The 17,181-nt window shown below is 39.9% G+C and overlaps 2 protein-coding genes across 3 annotated transcripts in view; one reads left to right on the top strand and one right to left on the bottom strand.

Moving 5' to 3' along the window:
• Positions 1 to 3,967: 3,967 nt before the first annotated feature.
• galm (galactose mutarotase) lies at positions 3,968 to 7,619 on the top strand. The gene is made up of 7 exons (XM_026935656.3): positions 3,968 to 4,267; positions 4,702 to 4,856; positions 5,000 to 5,206; positions 6,260 to 6,341; positions 6,752 to 6,902; positions 7,008 to 7,182; positions 7,329 to 7,619. Exons 1-7 carry the CDS (start codon positions 4,081 to 4,083, stop codon positions 7,404 to 7,406), a joined length of 1,035 nt encoding a protein of 344 aa, XP_026791457.3. The 5' UTR covers positions 3,968 to 4,080; the 3' UTR covers positions 7,407 to 7,619.
• Positions 7,565 to 17,181, bottom strand: part of dhx57 (DEAH (Asp-Glu-Ala-Asp/His) box polypeptide 57) — a 22,596-nt gene continuing 12,979 nt past the window's right edge. For both annotated transcript variants that reach the window (XM_026935634.3, XM_053232662.1), the window contains exons 4-23: positions 16,247 to 17,142; positions 14,600 to 14,784; positions 14,347 to 14,468; positions 14,063 to 14,258; positions 13,420 to 13,544; positions 13,191 to 13,324; positions 13,042 to 13,096; positions 12,315 to 12,523; positions 11,978 to 12,094; positions 11,725 to 11,821; positions 11,470 to 11,643; positions 11,141 to 11,341; positions 9,715 to 9,991; positions 9,537 to 9,632; positions 9,323 to 9,406; positions 9,091 to 9,228; positions 8,857 to 8,931; positions 8,639 to 8,773; positions 8,353 to 8,553; positions 7,565 to 8,260 (exon numbers count right to left, since the gene is read on the bottom strand). In XM_026935634.3, the coding sequence (XP_026791435.3) occupies positions 8,117 to 8,260; positions 8,353 to 8,553; positions 8,639 to 8,773; positions 8,857 to 8,931; positions 9,091 to 9,228; positions 9,323 to 9,406; positions 9,537 to 9,632; positions 9,715 to 9,991; positions 11,141 to 11,341; positions 11,470 to 11,643; positions 11,725 to 11,821; positions 11,978 to 12,094; positions 12,315 to 12,523; positions 13,042 to 13,096; positions 13,191 to 13,324; positions 13,420 to 13,544; positions 14,063 to 14,258; positions 14,347 to 14,468; positions 14,600 to 14,784; positions 16,247 to 17,142 (3,661 nt within the window). In that variant the 3' untranslated portion in view covers positions 7,565 to 8,116. The remainder of the gene's footprint in view (positions 8,261 to 8,352; positions 8,554 to 8,638; positions 8,774 to 8,856; positions 8,932 to 9,090; positions 9,229 to 9,322; positions 9,407 to 9,536; positions 9,633 to 9,714; positions 9,992 to 11,140; positions 11,342 to 11,469; positions 11,644 to 11,724; positions 11,822 to 11,977; positions 12,095 to 12,314; positions 12,524 to 13,041; positions 13,097 to 13,190; positions 13,325 to 13,419; positions 13,545 to 14,062; positions 14,259 to 14,346; positions 14,469 to 14,599; positions 14,785 to 16,246; positions 17,143 to 17,181) is intronic.

Below are 17,181 nucleotides of genomic sequence, written 5' to 3'. Positions count from 1 at the left end.
ATCAGGATAGAAATATTAAATCATAGGATAAAGGTGGTGAGACAGAATAACTTTGTATTGATTTGCAATGACTCTTCACTCTAAGGGTACAAGTGGACACAAACCATATATGCAGAAAAAATATTTTGGAACAAAGAAAGCTAAATAGTTGGCCATCTGTTTTGTGAGTATGATAATCTTATCTACAGTTTACCTTCTGCTAGGATTATACAACATTGTGAAGACTTCAGGAAGCTTTGTGCTGTTCTGAGAAAATGGTTAAAAAGATTCAATTCAATTTTATTTATATAGCACCTTTAACAATGGACATTGTCACAAAGCAGCTTTACAGAAACACATAAATTCAGGATAAATTTTATATTTATACCGAATGAGCAAGCCAGAGGTGACAGTGGCAAGGAAAAACTCCATGAGACAACATGAGGAAGAAACCTTGAGAGGAACCACATGCAAAAGGGAACCCATCCTCATCTGGGTGACACCAGATAATGTGATTATAAATAATTTCTCTTTCTATAACTGTGTACTATATAGTCAAAAAGTGCAGTTGTGTAAACAGGAACTTATGAGCAACTTATGAGCATGAGTCATTTCTGATTTCATTATAGTTATAACTTAAAGTCTGTTGTATTGATCTGAAGTTATTAACTGTTTAATGAGTCAATTATACTTGAGTGCAAACTGTTCTTAGCAATTGCAGTCCTAAGGCTATCCAAGAAAGAACATCCACAGCCATCTTTATGGTTTCTATGTGGTACCATCCACAGTAATCTCATGATGATCTTTAGGCTGTCCATGTCGGCCATCCTCAGTAGCAGCGAATGATTTTCAGATGATGAGGACTCCAAATAAAAGTAGGGCATAAGAATGAATCAGGCGGGTCCGGAGAGCAGAAGGAGTCAGGAAAATATTGTCCCCGGTTACCAGAATTCACCATATACAAGATAGTAAAATAAATACAATAATCAAAAAAGAGGCCAAAGCACGTCAGCACTGTTGTAATGAGGTAATGTCAGACAGACAACATATAACCATTAGCAATATCATATATTGTCCTGCAGGATGTGAATTTGGAATTTCTGGTAAAAGGGATCTGTAGTAATGAGTGAAAGACATTGCGACCAGAACATTTTTTAGTGGCCATATCATATTAAACTTCTAACTATTTACTGTATGATTTGGGGTGTTTGCAACTCTGCAGGCTGTTACACAGAGCAGCTGAAAATAGGTTATAATACAGCTAAAAAAGGATCTTCAGGAAAGAGGTAAAAATCTCTCCCTCTCCCTCTCCCTCCCTTCCTCCAGTCAGCTGGACCTTTCGTGGCAAGCTTAGGTCATTTGAGTTGTGCATCTATTTTGTTGTGCCACATGCAAAGCAGCTCACCTGTAAAAATTCATGTACTCTGCTCTGCTCTGCTACCTTGGGAAGGCAGAAGGTAGATTTTCCTGTAGGTAATTCCAGCCTATATGAAAATGTGTTTGCCATCCCATATGAAAATGGAAAGCACTGAAATATTGAATGTTGTTTACTGAAAACTCTAAGTAGAATATAAAATATTTTAATATTAAATTTTTGTATGGTATGAGATTAAACTTTAACTTATTATATAGAAGTGTTTATCTATTATCAAATGTTTTCAATGTGTTGAGTGACAAAAGAGGAAATTTTCAGGTTCAATACTGGAGAAAAGCTCTCTGGTTCATAATGTATTACAATGAGGATATCTAAAAGATAGTACTTTTAAGTAGCATTAAATATCTAAATTTGTGTAAACGTGTAGTGTTTCAATTCAAATGTACATCCAGTTAAGGACAACTCATTTTGTGTTACCTTTAACACAACCAGTGTATAAGTATTATTTTTTAACAGAGAAATATGTGATCAGAGTTTTTAGAAAAATAACACAAATACTACTTTACCTCTTTTGTACTACACTCATCTAACCCTGTATCACACTAATGTAATCATTGTAATGGCTGTCCACAATGCAATTAGATGATCATTTAAATGATGACCTACCAACGAGTTATGTAATTTCTCCCCCACCAGCTTGCTCACCCACCAGCCAGCTCTCTTCTATCATATGACAAGACTGGAAAAAGACTAGGTGATTTTTTTCCACCCTAATCTTCAACTGTCCAGTTTTGTTGAACCTGTGCCCACTGCAGCCTCAGCTTTCTGTTCTTGGCTGAAAGAAGTGGAACATGGCGTGGTCTTCTGCTGTTGTAGCCCATCCGCCTCAAGGTTTGATGCATTATGCATTCTCAGATGCTTTTCTGCTCACCACAACTGTACAGAGTGCTTATCTGAGTTACTGTAGCGTTTCTGTCAGCTTGAACCAGTCTGGCCATTCTCCATTGAACTCTCTCATCAAAAAGACATTTCTGTCCACAGAACTCTCGCTCACGGGATGTTTTTTCTTTTCTGCATCATTCTGAGTAAACTGTAGAGACTGTTGTGTGCAAAAATCCCAGGAGATCAGCGTTTACAGAAATACTCAAACCAGCCCATCCGGTACCAACAATCATGCCATGGACAAAATCAGTGAGATTACATTTCCCCATTCTGGTGGCTGATGTGAACATTACCTGAAGCTGCTGGTCCATATCTGCATGATTTTATACATTGCCACACAGTTGGCTGATTAGATAATTGCATGGACGAGTAGGTGTACAGGTGTTCCTAATAAAGTGCTCGGTGACTGTATTTGTCTCTTTACTATTTCCAAAAAGTGGTTCTTTAGAAATGTGAGTCGGCTCGCATTGTTCACCTAAAGAGTCGACTATCGAACGATCTAGCGAACGATCACTAGTTTAGGCACAAAGCGGTGTGTACACAAGGCTGGTAAATGAGACTCGTGATTCTTGCTTCAGATATACTCAAGTCCTGGATCTAAAGCTGGACTACAATTAACTACAACAATTTTTTTGAACGGGTCTGAGCTTTTAACTCTAGACCTATGTGATCTAAGATAGTATGTAAGAATTCTTGCTATAGTCGTGTACCAAAGTGCATAGTGCAGTGCAGAACCCGAATACGCCAACAGATTTATCAGTATGCAGATGTTTTTGCCACACTGGCAGAATAGTGTATGTCTGAATATAGATAGGAACATAGACATATAAATACTATTTATATTTAATATGCCGTTATGTTATAATATACTGTTATATTTATATATAACATACTGTTCATATATATTTATATGTCTATGCGAAGGAGTAGGTAAAGGGAATTTGCAACACAGTAGAGTGTCGCGTTATGGTGACGTAAATTAGTCACGTGTTCAAAGTCTGACTCGTTCCATTGATGGATATGTCGGCCCTTTTCTGTGAGTATTTGTTGACTCACCGATAAGAGTCGACTCTTTCGGTTCCCAACCAGCTCAATTTCCCCAAAATTAGCCAAAGTGGTTGGTCTTTACACATCGATCGTTTATATTTTAATTGAAAATCTCATTGTTATTATCAGCATCATACATAGTATTGCATTTGTCATAAAACCTATGTAAATACATGCAAAAGTACTTTACATGTATTAAACACATGCAAAGTGCTACATATTTGCATTGATTGACTGACTACTACGCACTCGTTTGTCCATTAATATTTTTGTGGCACATGTTGCCTCAGTCACACACAGAAGAGTCTCAAGCATATATCATGGGCAGGTGAAGATTAGAAGAAAAAAAATCACCTGGTCTGTCCCCACCCCACACCCGTGTTCAACTGCCTAGCTGAATGTGCTGAATGTGTACTAATAAAGTAGATGGTGAGTGTACATCATTGTGATGTGCACTGTATGTGATATCGTGAATACAGAATGCTGATCAGGTTTCAGTGAGAACATTACAGGATGTAGATCCTCGCTGAAAACAAAACAAAACAAAACAAAACAAAACAAACAGACAAAAAAACCCTTCAGAAATGCAAATCGGCTCCAGTTGTTCACTTAAAAGAGTCGGTTCAAGGAGTCGGCACATCCCTAGCTGGTTCAGATTTTGAGCTGTGCTGTCGGCGAGCTGCGACAGCTGACTGACTTCAGAAACAGAATATTTGTGTTCGCAGATTTATGCCGAGATGTGTGAGGTGAAGAAAGATGTGTTAACTTTAGGATCTGGTCAGCGCTCTGTTGAAAAGTGGACACTGCGATCCAAGAGTGTCAGTGCAGAAATCATCTCTCTAGGCTGTGTCATAACCTCCATCAAAACACATGACCGGAATGGACAAAGTGCGGATATAGTGTTAGGCTTTGATGATCTAGAAAGTAAGTTCACCACAGGTTTTTCATTAGTAAATCAGTTTTGGTGGATGACTGGAAGGAATCTTTATATATTGTTTATCACATGATCTTTCAGATCCTCTGCACTCATGATCACTTGGATCTGAGTTTCATTAACAGTATGCACTTTAATGTGTAGCCTCCTAATGTCGAGGTTTTTGTTCAAATTGCAGGTGAAGTACAAATGAAAGGCTTCACAATACATAATAGACTGTCTTATACAATGTATAAAGTTTAGGTTGTTTCTTTCCCTGTGTCCTTTAGTCAACAATGTAACACTTAAATTACTGTTTGGCTTACACTGTATACACTTTTTACAGAGCCATAACTTACTGGAGCATTAATAATGTACATTAAGTTCAAACTTGCTGTAAAATTAGACTGCATAATGAAAGATTTGAACTCTTTTACATTTATAGGTTATCTCACTAATCCTCGCTACTTTGGAGCTGTGGTAGGGCGAGTTGCTAACCGTATTGCTAAGGGTCAGTTTGTTATTGAGGGGAAAGTGTATAAGCTGGCTATCAATAACGGACCCAATTCCCTGCATGGTGGCATCAGGGGCTTTGATAAGGTAAGTAAACTGACCTAGGTTATATTTAGTCTAGGACACAATAAATAAACATTCTTGTCTGAAACTGTGTGTTGGTCTTATTTAGAAACAACTCCTCTGTGTGTAGTTTTGTTATATTTTGTCACTTGGACTGTAATGTTCAGGCTGTGTGGAGCTGTGAGCCTGTGCCTAATGGAGTGAGACTGAGCCACACTAGTCCTGATGGTGATGAGGGTTATCCTGGCAACCTAAAGGTTTCTGTTACCTACACACTGGAGGAAAACACACTAAGTGTACAGTACTGTGCCCAAACGGACCAAACTACACCAATCAACCTGACCAATCATTCTTATTTCAACCTGGCTGGACAGGTGAGACAAGACAGTTGCTGTAATAAATGTGTCCAGAATGCTGAAAGCCTAAATATGACAACAATATCAATTTAAACTAATTAATGAAATGCAGAAAAAATACAATGCCTTCCATAAATAGCTGACAGTGACCCCATTTCTGAGTTTACCTGTATTTCAGCACATTTGATTTATAATGAATCAGTGACTACTCACTGAAGGGTACTAAACTGTACCTTTCCTTGTTGCTGCCCTTTATATTTTATAGATTTAATGTGTAGGCTATCTTTCACCAGGAAACATGGATATAGTGTATTTTTAAAAAAAGATTTAAGGTACATACAGTCAGGTCCATAAATATTGGGACAGTGACACAGTTTTGGTAATTTTGCCTCTGTACACCACCACAGTGGATTTGAAATGAAGCAGTCAAGATGTGACTGAAGCGTAGCTTTAATTCAAGGGGTTTAACAAAAATGGAGGAACTGTGTAAAAAATGGCTGTAATTCCTAAACGGTTAATGCAATATTTTTGTTAAACCCCTTGAATTAAAGCTGAAAGTCTACGCTTCAGTCACATCTTGACTGCTTCATTTCAAATCCACTGTGGTGGTGTACAGAGGCAAAATTACCAAAACTGCGTCACTGTCCCAATATTTATGGACCTGACTGTAATTAGACCATGTGTTGTAGGCTGACTGGCATCTCTAAATTGTCCGTAGCGAGTGAATGTGTGTGTGCGATTGTGCCTTGTGATGGATTGGCGCCCCATCCAGAGTGTCCCCCGCCTTGTACAGTACAGAAAATGGATGGATGGAAGGAAGGAATTGGACCATAGTTACCTTCTAGAGTAAAGCTTTAAAGGTCCTGTATACACCATATACCAATTTCTAGGTAAAAGATACATACTAAAGGAACAGAAAATAATGGTATCACCCCCAGTGATAAGAAATGGTACAGTTTAGTCCCCCTTTTTTGAGGGTTTTGGCTAAAGTGCAGAAAGTCAGCATTAATTCAAGACAACATCTATTTCGAATAACAAAACCAGCAATGTTGCTTCTCCATTTCTTCTCAGGGTGCACCGGACATTTATGACCATGAAGTAAGCATCTCAGCAGAGGCATACCTGCCTGTAGATGACACCATGATCCCTACAGGTAATTATTTACTGTTATCTTTAATCGGAATGATTTCTGTGCCTTTTACACAGCAGTGTAGTTTTACATTTTTAAGCAATGCAGAAGCACAGTGTTTGCCTAAGGTACAAAGAAAGCTGAACACATTAACAAGAAATCTATAAAAATGTAATAGAATTCTCATAGAGATGCTTGAGTATATTACCTTAAAGTTTTGACTGTAACATGGCCTCTTTAGAATGATTGATCCTCATGGCTTAATTTCTTAGCTTTACATTACTATTATATTCATTATGTTCATATATCAGTTATCTGTTACAGGAATTTTACCATGACAAATGGATAGTTAAATTCCTGTAACAGATAACTGATATATTACAGCACATCTATTCAGTGAGATTAGTGAATTCATTTTGCATCTCTCTTCACAGGAGAAATTCGACCAGTAGAAAATTCACTCTTTGACCTCCGCAAACCTGTTCTTCTTGGGTCTCGACTCAAGGAACTTCCTGGCCCTGGGTTTGACCACAATTTCTGCCTTTGGCTTCCAGGACAATCAAAACAAGAGATGAAGTGTGCAAGGTAAAATCATTCTCATTTTTTACTTCCATATGATTCCTTACTGATCTTCACGCTGACTGCGGTGACTATGTATCATCTAACAAATATCTATTGCTCTTGCTGCAGAGTGGTGCATCCTGGGACAGGGCGTGTTCTGGAGGTGAGTACCACCCAGCCTGGTGTTCAATTCTATACCTCCAACTTCCTGGATGGGACAGTTGGAGGGAAAGGAGGAACGTCATACCCAAAACACAGCGCTTTTTGTCTGGAGACACAAAACTGGCCAGATGCTGTTAATCAGGTAATGAAATGCAAGATGGTGTTAAAATTATGCACTGATACTGTCCCAAATTATGATGTGTCTTCATAGAATCACGTTAAGCCAGAGACAGCAAAAGACATCAAAACTCAGATTAATGTTGCCATACTGTGCTCTGTTCCCTTCAGCCCCAGTTTCCTGAAGCTCTACTGAGACCGGGAGAGGAGTATATTCACACTACATGCTTTACTTTCTCAGTTGCCTGAGACATAAATATACACAAAACAGATTAGTACAGAGATTGAGCAGTTGAAAGGCCACAGTTTCATCAAAAGGAAATGTGCACTATAAAATCTGCAGGACTGAATTATAAATTTCAAGCACTTCTATGTATTTGGGTGAAATGAAGATAAGTTCACAGATCTGTTTCATATAAATGTTTTTTAATCTGAAGTCAAATAAAGATAAATTTAAACTCATTTTTTGGATCTGACAATTTTTTTAAATTGTTGTTTGCTCAGTATCAGTGTCTAGCTGATATTATATGCAGTCCTATATTAATAAAAATGTCAAATCATAATAATTAACATTCGAGGCATTCTGTCAGTTGGGTTTTCCATTATTGTACAACACTGATTGAGAAAAGGCAGAGAATAAGAAAATATCTAAAGAGCAACAGCAGTATCCATGCTAATTTTCAAATAATGTTCCAAATGTCTATACATTTGTAAGTCCTTTTTTGTGCATGCGTTTTGTTTGTATTTGTGCACCATCCCCCCAAGCATCCAATATGGACTCAAATCCAAATTACAGTACATGTGTTAATCACATAAGGGGTGAATCTCTCTTTTCCAGTTTACATATAAAAATAATGCTAATGTGTTGTACAAAAGGCATACTTGGTAGATATGATGGATGCTTAACTATTTGCAGGTGATGCAGATGGATGTGAGAAATATGTGTACAATCATGCGTGTTACTGCGTTGAGATAAGAGATACTATGGTGTGTATGATGCGGGAGCCTCGTGGGCAGGTGATCAAGTCCATGCTGGGGTTTTTGATCTTCTCCTCCAGGAGCTGGTCGAGCTCCCAACGCAGCTCCTTCACCAGCTCAGCAACCTACATGCCCCCAAAAAAAGCCTCATATTAAACCAAATACTCTCTCAGTACACTGAATTCAAGGCACTGACTCTGAGAATGAGCCGGCTTACTTCATGTGAGGCAGCAGTGAATCGAATCCAGCCGTCGTCCAGAGAGATGATGAACTCGCCATGTTGTAGCTCCACGTTGACCTTACCTCCACCGAACAGCACCATGGGATATACACATACCATACTGCAGTCTCGGATAAACACACGGCTGGTCTTCACCTTCTCGTGGTAGACCAGGTATGGACTGTCATAATGACGCACCTGTACAGAAGAAAAACAGTGAGTGAAGCCAGTCTGCTTAACCTGTATGAAATCATCTGCAAAAGAACCATGTGTGGCATGTTACCAGAAAGTTGACGGATGAAGGATGGATGTGAACTGCTCCATCGTTTTTAGTGAGGAAGCGGAGTTCTTCAGCTTTAGGCTGCATCTTCACAGCCCCTTTACTTGTCAGCTTATACTTCCCCTGTGGAACACGCACCTACCAGACACACACGCACATTTCACAGGAAAATTCACAAAGCATAATCCTGATCACTTGGAAAAAGTGTTACAGATACTAACCTGGACAACATTGGGGTAGAGGGCTGCACACAGCATTGCTGACATCAGCTTTGTGTTATCAGAGTTTAGATTTGCCTTTTAGAGAGACAGACACACAGCAAAAGTAAGTTTATTAGCTTGGCTTTGTGTCAGCAGTGGTCAAAATCAGCCACATTCTAACATTTATACAGCACTGTATATCCCAACCACCAACTGACCTTTCTTCCTTTCAAAAGCGACAGATATAAGTATTACCTCATAGCCTGTAGCCTCCAGCACGCCATCTGTTCCTTTAGAGCTCATCCTCTCTATGTCTCTGACCTTCAATCCATCCTTTACAAAGCCAATATCAGAGAGGAGCTCTGCAAACTGCCTCTTCAGACATGCTATTTCCTATAAGACAAATGCATACACAAACATACGTAATTAGAGAGCAATTCTACTAAATAAATTTGAAAAGAATTAGCCAGCTGGTGGCCAGACTCACTTGTAGTCCCCTGATAGACAGGAAGTTCTCTCTGCAGTACAAATAGCCAGCCTGTGATCCATTCTGTGCTGCAGTACACCAACCCTATCATACAATCAATGATTACATAATTACTGGTGTATTTCAAGTTCAACAGATATTAAGCCATCAAATCACAATTTGAGGAATTGTTTATAATATAATAAAAAGCATTTTTCACACGAATCACAACAACCTTATATGCCTGAAGCAGAGCAAGATGGTCACTGTTGGCGAGAGAAAAACTGAGTTTCCTCTCATTAGCCTCCTCTCTTTTATCCCATGGAGAGACCTGAGAAAGAGATACAGTAGAAGGATGATGAAAGAGGAAAACTGCATAACTGAAATCAGAGCACAAGCTAATCCTCGCTTACGAATGGGCTCTTGAAGGCCAGGCTAGCAGCGATGGTGAGGGCTGGGTCCAGGCAGCGGAAGATGGCACCCAGCAGCATCAACTTTCCAATGCGCACGTCCACGGGAAGGCAGGCGAGATGCCAACCAAGAGGAGCGAGACACTCGGCTTCAGTAAGTGCCCCAAGAGCACAGAGTCTCTGCTTAGCTGCTTCCAGACTGTCTTGTGCTGGAGGTTCTATGAGCCGAGAAAACACCGAGTGCAGGGGAGACTTGGAGAACACCTCCAACACTTTAATTCTAAAACAGAAGAGAACATGGGCTGAGGTATGTAATAAATATTCATTCATTCATTCATTCATTCATCTTCAGTAACTGCTATACGCTCGTCATCCAGTTATCTAATCAGCCAATCATGTGGCAGCAGCACAATGCATAAAATCATACAGGTCAAGAGCTTCAATTAATATTCACATCAAACACCAGAATGGGGAAATAGTGTGATCTCTGTGACTTTAACCATGGCATGGTTGTTGGTACCAGATGGGCTGGTTTGAGTATTTCAGAACCTGCTGATGGACAGTTAAAACCAGGTGATTTTTTTTTTCTAATCTTCAACTGTCCAGTTTGGGTGAGTCTGTGCCCATGAGAGCCACAGATTTCTGTTCTTGGCTGACAGGGGTGGAACCTGATGTGGTCTACTGTTGTACCTCATTCACCTAAAGGTTTGATGTGTTATGCATTATGAGATGCTTTTCTGCTCACCACGGTTGTAAAGAGTGCTTATTCGAGTTACTATAGACTTTCTGTCAGCTCAGACCAGTCTGGTCATTCTCCTTTGATCTCACTCATCAACAAGGTGCTTCAGCCTACAGACCCTCTGCTCATAGGATGTTTTTTGTTTTTGACACCATGCATTGTAAACTCTAGATACTGTTGTGTGTGAAATTCCCAGGAGATCAGCTGTTTCTGAAATATTCAAACCAGCCCATAAAACCAGCAAACTAGCATAGCCCATCCATCTACTGGCATGTTTTTGGTAAGTGGGAGGAAACAGGAGAACCTGGACGAAACCAAGCAAAATTCCACACAGACTGTAACCCGAAATCAAGATTGAATAATAAAAGTAATGGTAATAAAAATTGCAGTGTGGTATACAGCGATTCCACAGACTTTTGGACTGTGTTTATTATTTATTATTTTCCCATAACCTCATGCCCTGTTGTGTTTTTTTCCCTGTACATCTATGTATTATTTCATATTGTGTCTGTTGCATACTTGTGCCAGGATAAATCATCATTTTAAGGCTGTTTACTATTCCTACCCATATGCTATTCACCTTCATTTTCAATATATTGTGTTGGTTGGAACATGGGTTAAGAAGACTGCCTAGTGGAACACTGGTGAAAATTCACAGGAGATTCTGTGAAACTTGAACCGACCACATACCTGAGGCAGAGCTGCTCCAGTGGCACTCTCTGGATCTCAGGCAGCTGCTGCTGGCTCAGGTGGTGAGTGAAGCGATGGCTGGTGAACAGATGGAAGCAGACTCCAGAGGCCACACGGCCGGCTCGGCCTCTCCTCTGCAAAGCATTAGCACGAGACACCCACACATCCTCCAAACTCTCCATACTGCGACTGGCATCGTACCTGAACATACCCAGACCATTTAAATAATAATGTATGCTTACAGTACAAAAGTCATGAATTGTCTTGCACAAGGCTTCTCAACACCAGTCCTGGAGGGCCAGAGTCAAGTAGCATTTCCAACCTCTTACCTCTTCTCTTTCATTCTGCCAGAGTCAATGACGTACACAACATCATCAATGGTTACTGACGTCTCTGCAATGTTAGTAGAGATGATGATTTTGGTCACACCCTCTGGTGGCCGTGTAAACACTGCCTGCTGCTCCTCATTGGACAGAGAGGAGTGAAGTGGGTACACCACACACCTATAAACATTATACAATATTTTTCAGACATCAAATCACAGAACGCTCAACTGATAAAATTATGTCAGTATGTGTATATACTTCTTAGCTCTTCGGTTGTTAAACATCCTATTGGCTTGCAGTTGCTCATATAACTGCTTTATTTCAGCCAATCCAGGCAAGAAGACCAGAACAGCACCTACACATACACACAGAAGAAAAAAGCTGAAGAAGTAAAATAGTTCAAGCAATCTGCCTCAAAAACTTTTTTTCATCAGTGGGTAAGATCCAGAACAGCACCTACACATAGGTGCATGGCATTTTGCACATGCACTGTAATAGATAAAACGATTACCTGGAGGGTAACTGTGGTCTCTATTTACAATCCACTCCAGTAGACTCTCCACAAGATCCATGTTGATTTTATCCAGGTCCATTGCAGCCAGAGTTTTCACCACAGGTTTTGAGCAAGCTTATGAGTAAAGATGCATATACAGTACAAACCCTGAGTCAACTAGAAGAAAATGTTTGGTTTTGGATATAAATACATGTTACTGTTCTAGCTCATTGGCCTATACCACATCACTACAACATGACTGAAATATTCAGCTACTGTCTGTGGTCACTGCTACAAAGTGAAACAGAATTGTATCAATGAAGAACTGAACCAGTGCAGTTGTATATCTCCTTACTCGGATATCGGAGTGTGAGCTCCTGCACACTGAGTTGCTGGTCAGGGATGGAGTCTTTGACTGCATCTTTCTTTACAAAGGAGTTAAATGACCAGCCATCATCATCATCCATGTTCATCACAGCAGGCTGTGCTTTCCCAGCCCTTCGATTGGGCGGGCCATTCTGCTTTACCAAGCGGCGGTATGGGCTGCGGTCCTCTATCACATACCTGACACACACATTCATGTAACAACCTGCATATCAGTGTTAGGTGTTAAATGTTTTAAATCCCAGCACATATGTTTAATTGTCATTGGCTACCAGTTTAATTTAGGATGGATATTTAATTGTTTAGTAGACTATTATGATCTAACATCTGAATATGTGAATATACACTGGCTTCCAAATGTATTAACAACTAAGTACTGGATTTATCCTCCAAAGCTGCAGAACTCCCTTCATTAGTAAACATAAAACATAGACTCAGAGCATACTGTTTAGATTTTATATACAGTATGTTTCAACGTTATTTCCAGTATTAACCAGTGTTTATGCCTATTCTGATAGTTATACCATTCTGACATTTACATGAATTGCTTTTTAATTTTTATTTGTGTTACTTTAGGTAACTTTTGAGATGACAACTGTGTTTTATTCAGCTGTGCTGTTTGTCTTTGTCCTACGTAATCTATATAAAGTTGCATGAAAGATTCGAACAGAGGTAAAAATATATTTGCTTTTATGTACCTGGTCATCGCAATGGCATCTTCAAGGAAAAATTGCTCCACTGGGAATGTACGTCCTGAAGGTGAATAGTGACATGTTATTAGTATGAGTGAAATTAATTTCTGAATTGTACACTAAAAGCAGTATATGAATATACATAAAGGAGTTGCCTGGTATGTGGATGGTGGGGCACTTGTGGAAATACTGGGAGAAGAGATCAGCATTGAAAGTAGCACTCATCAGGATGATCTTCAGGTCAGACCTTTGCAACATCAGATCCTTCAGAACCAGCAACAGGAAGTCACTGGGAGGCAGGAAGTGATGTCAGATGTCAGAAGGTGTTCATTATGTGGGTGTATTTTTGTGTATTTGTGAGATTATGAACACAGTTTCTCTCACCTCTCCTCTGTGCGTTCATGAACCTCATCTACTATGACGTGTGTGACTCCAGTGAGCTGAGCGTCTCCCTGTAGCCTGCGCAACAAGACACCAGTGGTGCAGAACAGAAGCCTAGTGCAGGAGGACTGGACACACACACACACACACACACACACACACAGGGTTACCAGTTTCAGCAAAGTTTTAAGCCCAAAAACTGCACAAAACTACCTAATACTAGCCTAAAAAGCTCAGGCATTGGGAAAGGGAGACACATTTTTCTTTTTCTCAGTCTTTGCTTGGGAAACAATCTTTGTAATATATTTTGCAACTGAAATGGTTCTGTACATAGTAGATACACTGACGGCACTTTCACTCTCCCTTTGTTTGCCACAGTTTATGTTTGCATAAATTGATAATATACTGTAATTCTGATTATTTGGTTTAAAATAAGATCTTTGCAGATGCAGACAATTTTTAATTAACCCAAAAACACACCACCTATATACTTGCTCTTTCCATCATCTGGTTCAAGAACTAGCTTAATCATGTAAAATATGCGACCCACAGATTGTGTAGCTCTTTTTAAATGCCACATAGATCTGATACCTTAAATGTATGCCATGTATATGTATAAATGTATGTATAAGAGAGAGATAGTTACTCTGACAGTCTCCAAACGGATCTGGTATCCAGTGGAATGACCCAAAGTCTCGGCCCGTTCCTGAGCAACCCTGGTTGCCACGGCGATTGCAGAGATACGGCGAGGCTGAGTGCATATGATGTTGGCTACACTCTCCCCTTGTCCACTCAGAGAGTCATCCAGGATAAACTGAGGGATCTGTGTGGTCTTACCACACCTGAGATAAAACACGCACCTAATTGTAAAAGGCCTTTCTGACACACTAACACAACCAATAACACAACCGGTCATATTTTCCAACATACCCCGTCATCCCACTGATCACCAGAACCTGATTCTTCTCCAGAGCATCTAGAATGTTCTGTCTCTTCTCCCACACAGGCAGCTTGACCCTCTGCTCCTGCATCGACACATAGCGCCTGGAAGACTAGCAGAGACATAAGACTTAATATACAGGATGTATTTTCCTGGTTCCAGGCATGAAGATACAAATTCTCTATAGCCATCAGAGTTAGTGAGGTGGGTAAAAAGTGACTGATCACAAGTAAAAACTGTTACCAAGTTTCTCCTGAACTCTCTACAAAGCTTCTTGTTCTCCTGCAGCACCTCTACAGCTCTTATCTCAGTTTTTTTCTCCATCTTCTTTCTAAAGTTCACGTAGCTCTCATTCTCTATGGGAACGCTTTCTTCAGCATCTTCATCAAATTGCTCATCTTCGATATCTTCTGTGTTGCGTTTATCTCCTGTAGTAATACACACATGACAGGTACCATATACATATAGTTCAGCCAACAAGCATTGCAGCATTGTAAATACATTTACATAACAGCACTGATGCTTCATGACTTCGTGTCTTAGAAGGCAGCACTTTAATAGCTATATAGGTCCCTGTAAACACACTGAGATGTGCTTAAGTAATACATCATGTTGCTAAGATACAGACACATGCTCATGTCTAAAAGCCACAAAAGCTCACTTTGGCCAGACGAAATAAAATAATTTCATAACATTATTCTGTGATTGCACCAGCTACCTATAATCAAAGATTATATTCTTAAGCCAAAAAAATTACAAAAAACTGGAGCTAATGTGCAGCATTATGAACACTATATGGCCATACATCTGTGGACACCTGACCATCACACCCATATGTGGGCCTTCCCTCAAACTATTGCCACAAAGTTGGAAGTACTGGATTGTATTGGATTGTTCATTGTATAGTCTTTGTATGCTGTAGCATTAAGATTTCCCTTCACTGGAACTAAGGGCCCCAAACCTGCATGACAAGGCACCTGTGTACAAAGTGGAGTGGAAGAACTCCAGTGGCCTGCACAGAGCCCTGATCTCAACCCCACTGAACACTTTTGGGATGAACTGGAATGCACCACAGGCCTTCACAAACTTTTTACCATATAGTGTATGTATTATGTTGAATAAATATATGCTGCTTTTAAAAATTGTACAGATGGAGAGATATGAGCAGGAAGAATTATATGCAGCTATTTTGCACATGACTGATAAATTTCTGTCTCCAATCATCAGAGTTGTACTTGCCACTATTATTATATAATTGTGTAAAGGTAATTATTCAGAAATGATTATGATAATTTTAGGTGCAGTTAATCGTCATTTCCACATTCACAGTTTTGTTTCTTTTTTTTTTACTTTCTTGATATAATTTCTGCAAAATCACATTTTAATCCTTATTCTCAGTCAAACAGTTTAATCTATGAACTATGATTAATCATACTTAGTCACGGAACATAGTAATATTTCATGGAGTATTCTTCTTCACCTTAACACATATTGTAGATAACAAGATTTAGCACATTAGTATAGACTAGTACATTACTTATTCATAGTTTTGCTAAAAATAAACTATAGCAAAAATTCATAGTTTTGCTATAGTTTATTTTTCATTATCCAGTAACCTATTTGTGTATTTCACTAATAGGTTTTATAATGGTCTAGTTCTTTTGTGCTACATCTTCCCTTTCTGTTAAAAGGCTAACAGAAATTAACATCCATGTTTAATGTCCATTTATGTGGAATGTTATTCTTATATTATAAATGTAGCATTAGCTCAACAGAAAAGACAAGGAAATTGGTAATTGCAATTAACTGCAATAAATTTCATAACATTTCATAATTTCATTTTCTTTTAGACACACTGAATATGATCGACTTCAGCAGCAGATATCTTACCTTCCGTATGCTTGACTGTGAGGTTGGTGTTCTGTGCTGCGTTAGTGAATCGCGAAGAAGCTGTTGTACTGCTCGGTGTACTGTCGACTGAGGTGCACTTAGTACTACGAATTCTTGTTGCAGTAAAAGTGGGTGGAGATAACACAGGGGGTGGAGCACTATACTTGTGATGTGAAGCTGAAAGGAGCTGTCTGATTGGTCCATCTTCCTCAAGACAGGAGACGAGAGTGTAGACCACAGGCTCACCCTCTTGTGCTGCTGAAAGTAATTGGCCAAAGAGATATTCTGTCACATTAAGGCGTCCTGCTCCAGAGATTGTCTCATCCGTGGTACTGAAGGCAGCTAATGGTGGCTGAAAGGGGTAGCAGTTTCCCCGAGGAAAGCGGACTTCCAGCTGGTAAACAGGGCAATCAGTACTGCTAAAACCTGGCTGGCTGGGCCCACATGGGTCTCTGTGATGGCTTGACTCAGTTGGTCTTTGGTGTTTGAAATGGCATTGCCTCCCAAATTTACATCCTGATCCCTTTAAGTAGAATTTACACACCTGAGTGGATGAAGACCCTCTCACCTGTCCTTTCTTGGTCAACTCTGAGGTGCGGCTACGGCCTTCAGTCTTCCACAGCAGATCCAGACGGATGGTCCAGACATGGCCACTGATTCTCTCGCAGAAGCGCTCTCCATAGATGGCGGTTAAAGCAACAGCTTCCTCTTGGCGTAGGGCCACGCATTCCTCATATGATGGAGGGTCAGGTACCTGAAGGTCAAGAGCAGTCGAGCCAAAACGTTCAGTGAACATCTGAGAAAGAAGCAGCTCCAGTGTCGCTCCGACTTCCCCTTTCCCACCGCTCTCTGCTGCTTCCAGAGCTTGCCTGCTACGCTCACGGTCAAAGCCATACCTAACACAAGCAAACGTAAAACCATTGTTTAGTACACTA

This window comes from Pangasianodon hypophthalmus, chromosome 3, assembly GCF_027358585.1.
Source record: "Pangasianodon hypophthalmus isolate fPanHyp1 chromosome 3, fPanHyp1.pri, whole genome shotgun sequence".
Classification (NCBI taxonomy): domain Eukaryota; kingdom Metazoa; phylum Chordata; class Actinopteri; order Siluriformes; family Pangasiidae; genus Pangasianodon; species Pangasianodon hypophthalmus.
Note: the sequence above shows the minus strand (reverse complement) of the source record. Positions and strands in the feature narration are given on the sequence as shown.

Excerpts from the sequence above, each read along its gene's own strand:
- galm (XM_026935656.3), top strand. The coding sequence starts at position 4,081 with ATGTGTGAGGTGAAGAAAGATGTGTTAACTTTAGGATCTGGTCAGCGC. Across the intron at positions 6,342-6,751 it reads TGACACCATGATCCCTACAG|GAGAAATTCGACCAGTAGAA; the intron begins GTAATTATTTAC and ends CTCTCTTCACAG. Across the intron at positions 7,183-7,328 it reads GGCCAGATGCTGTTAATCAG|CCCCAGTTTCCTGAAGCTCT; the intron begins GTAATGAAATGC and ends TGTTCCCTTCAG.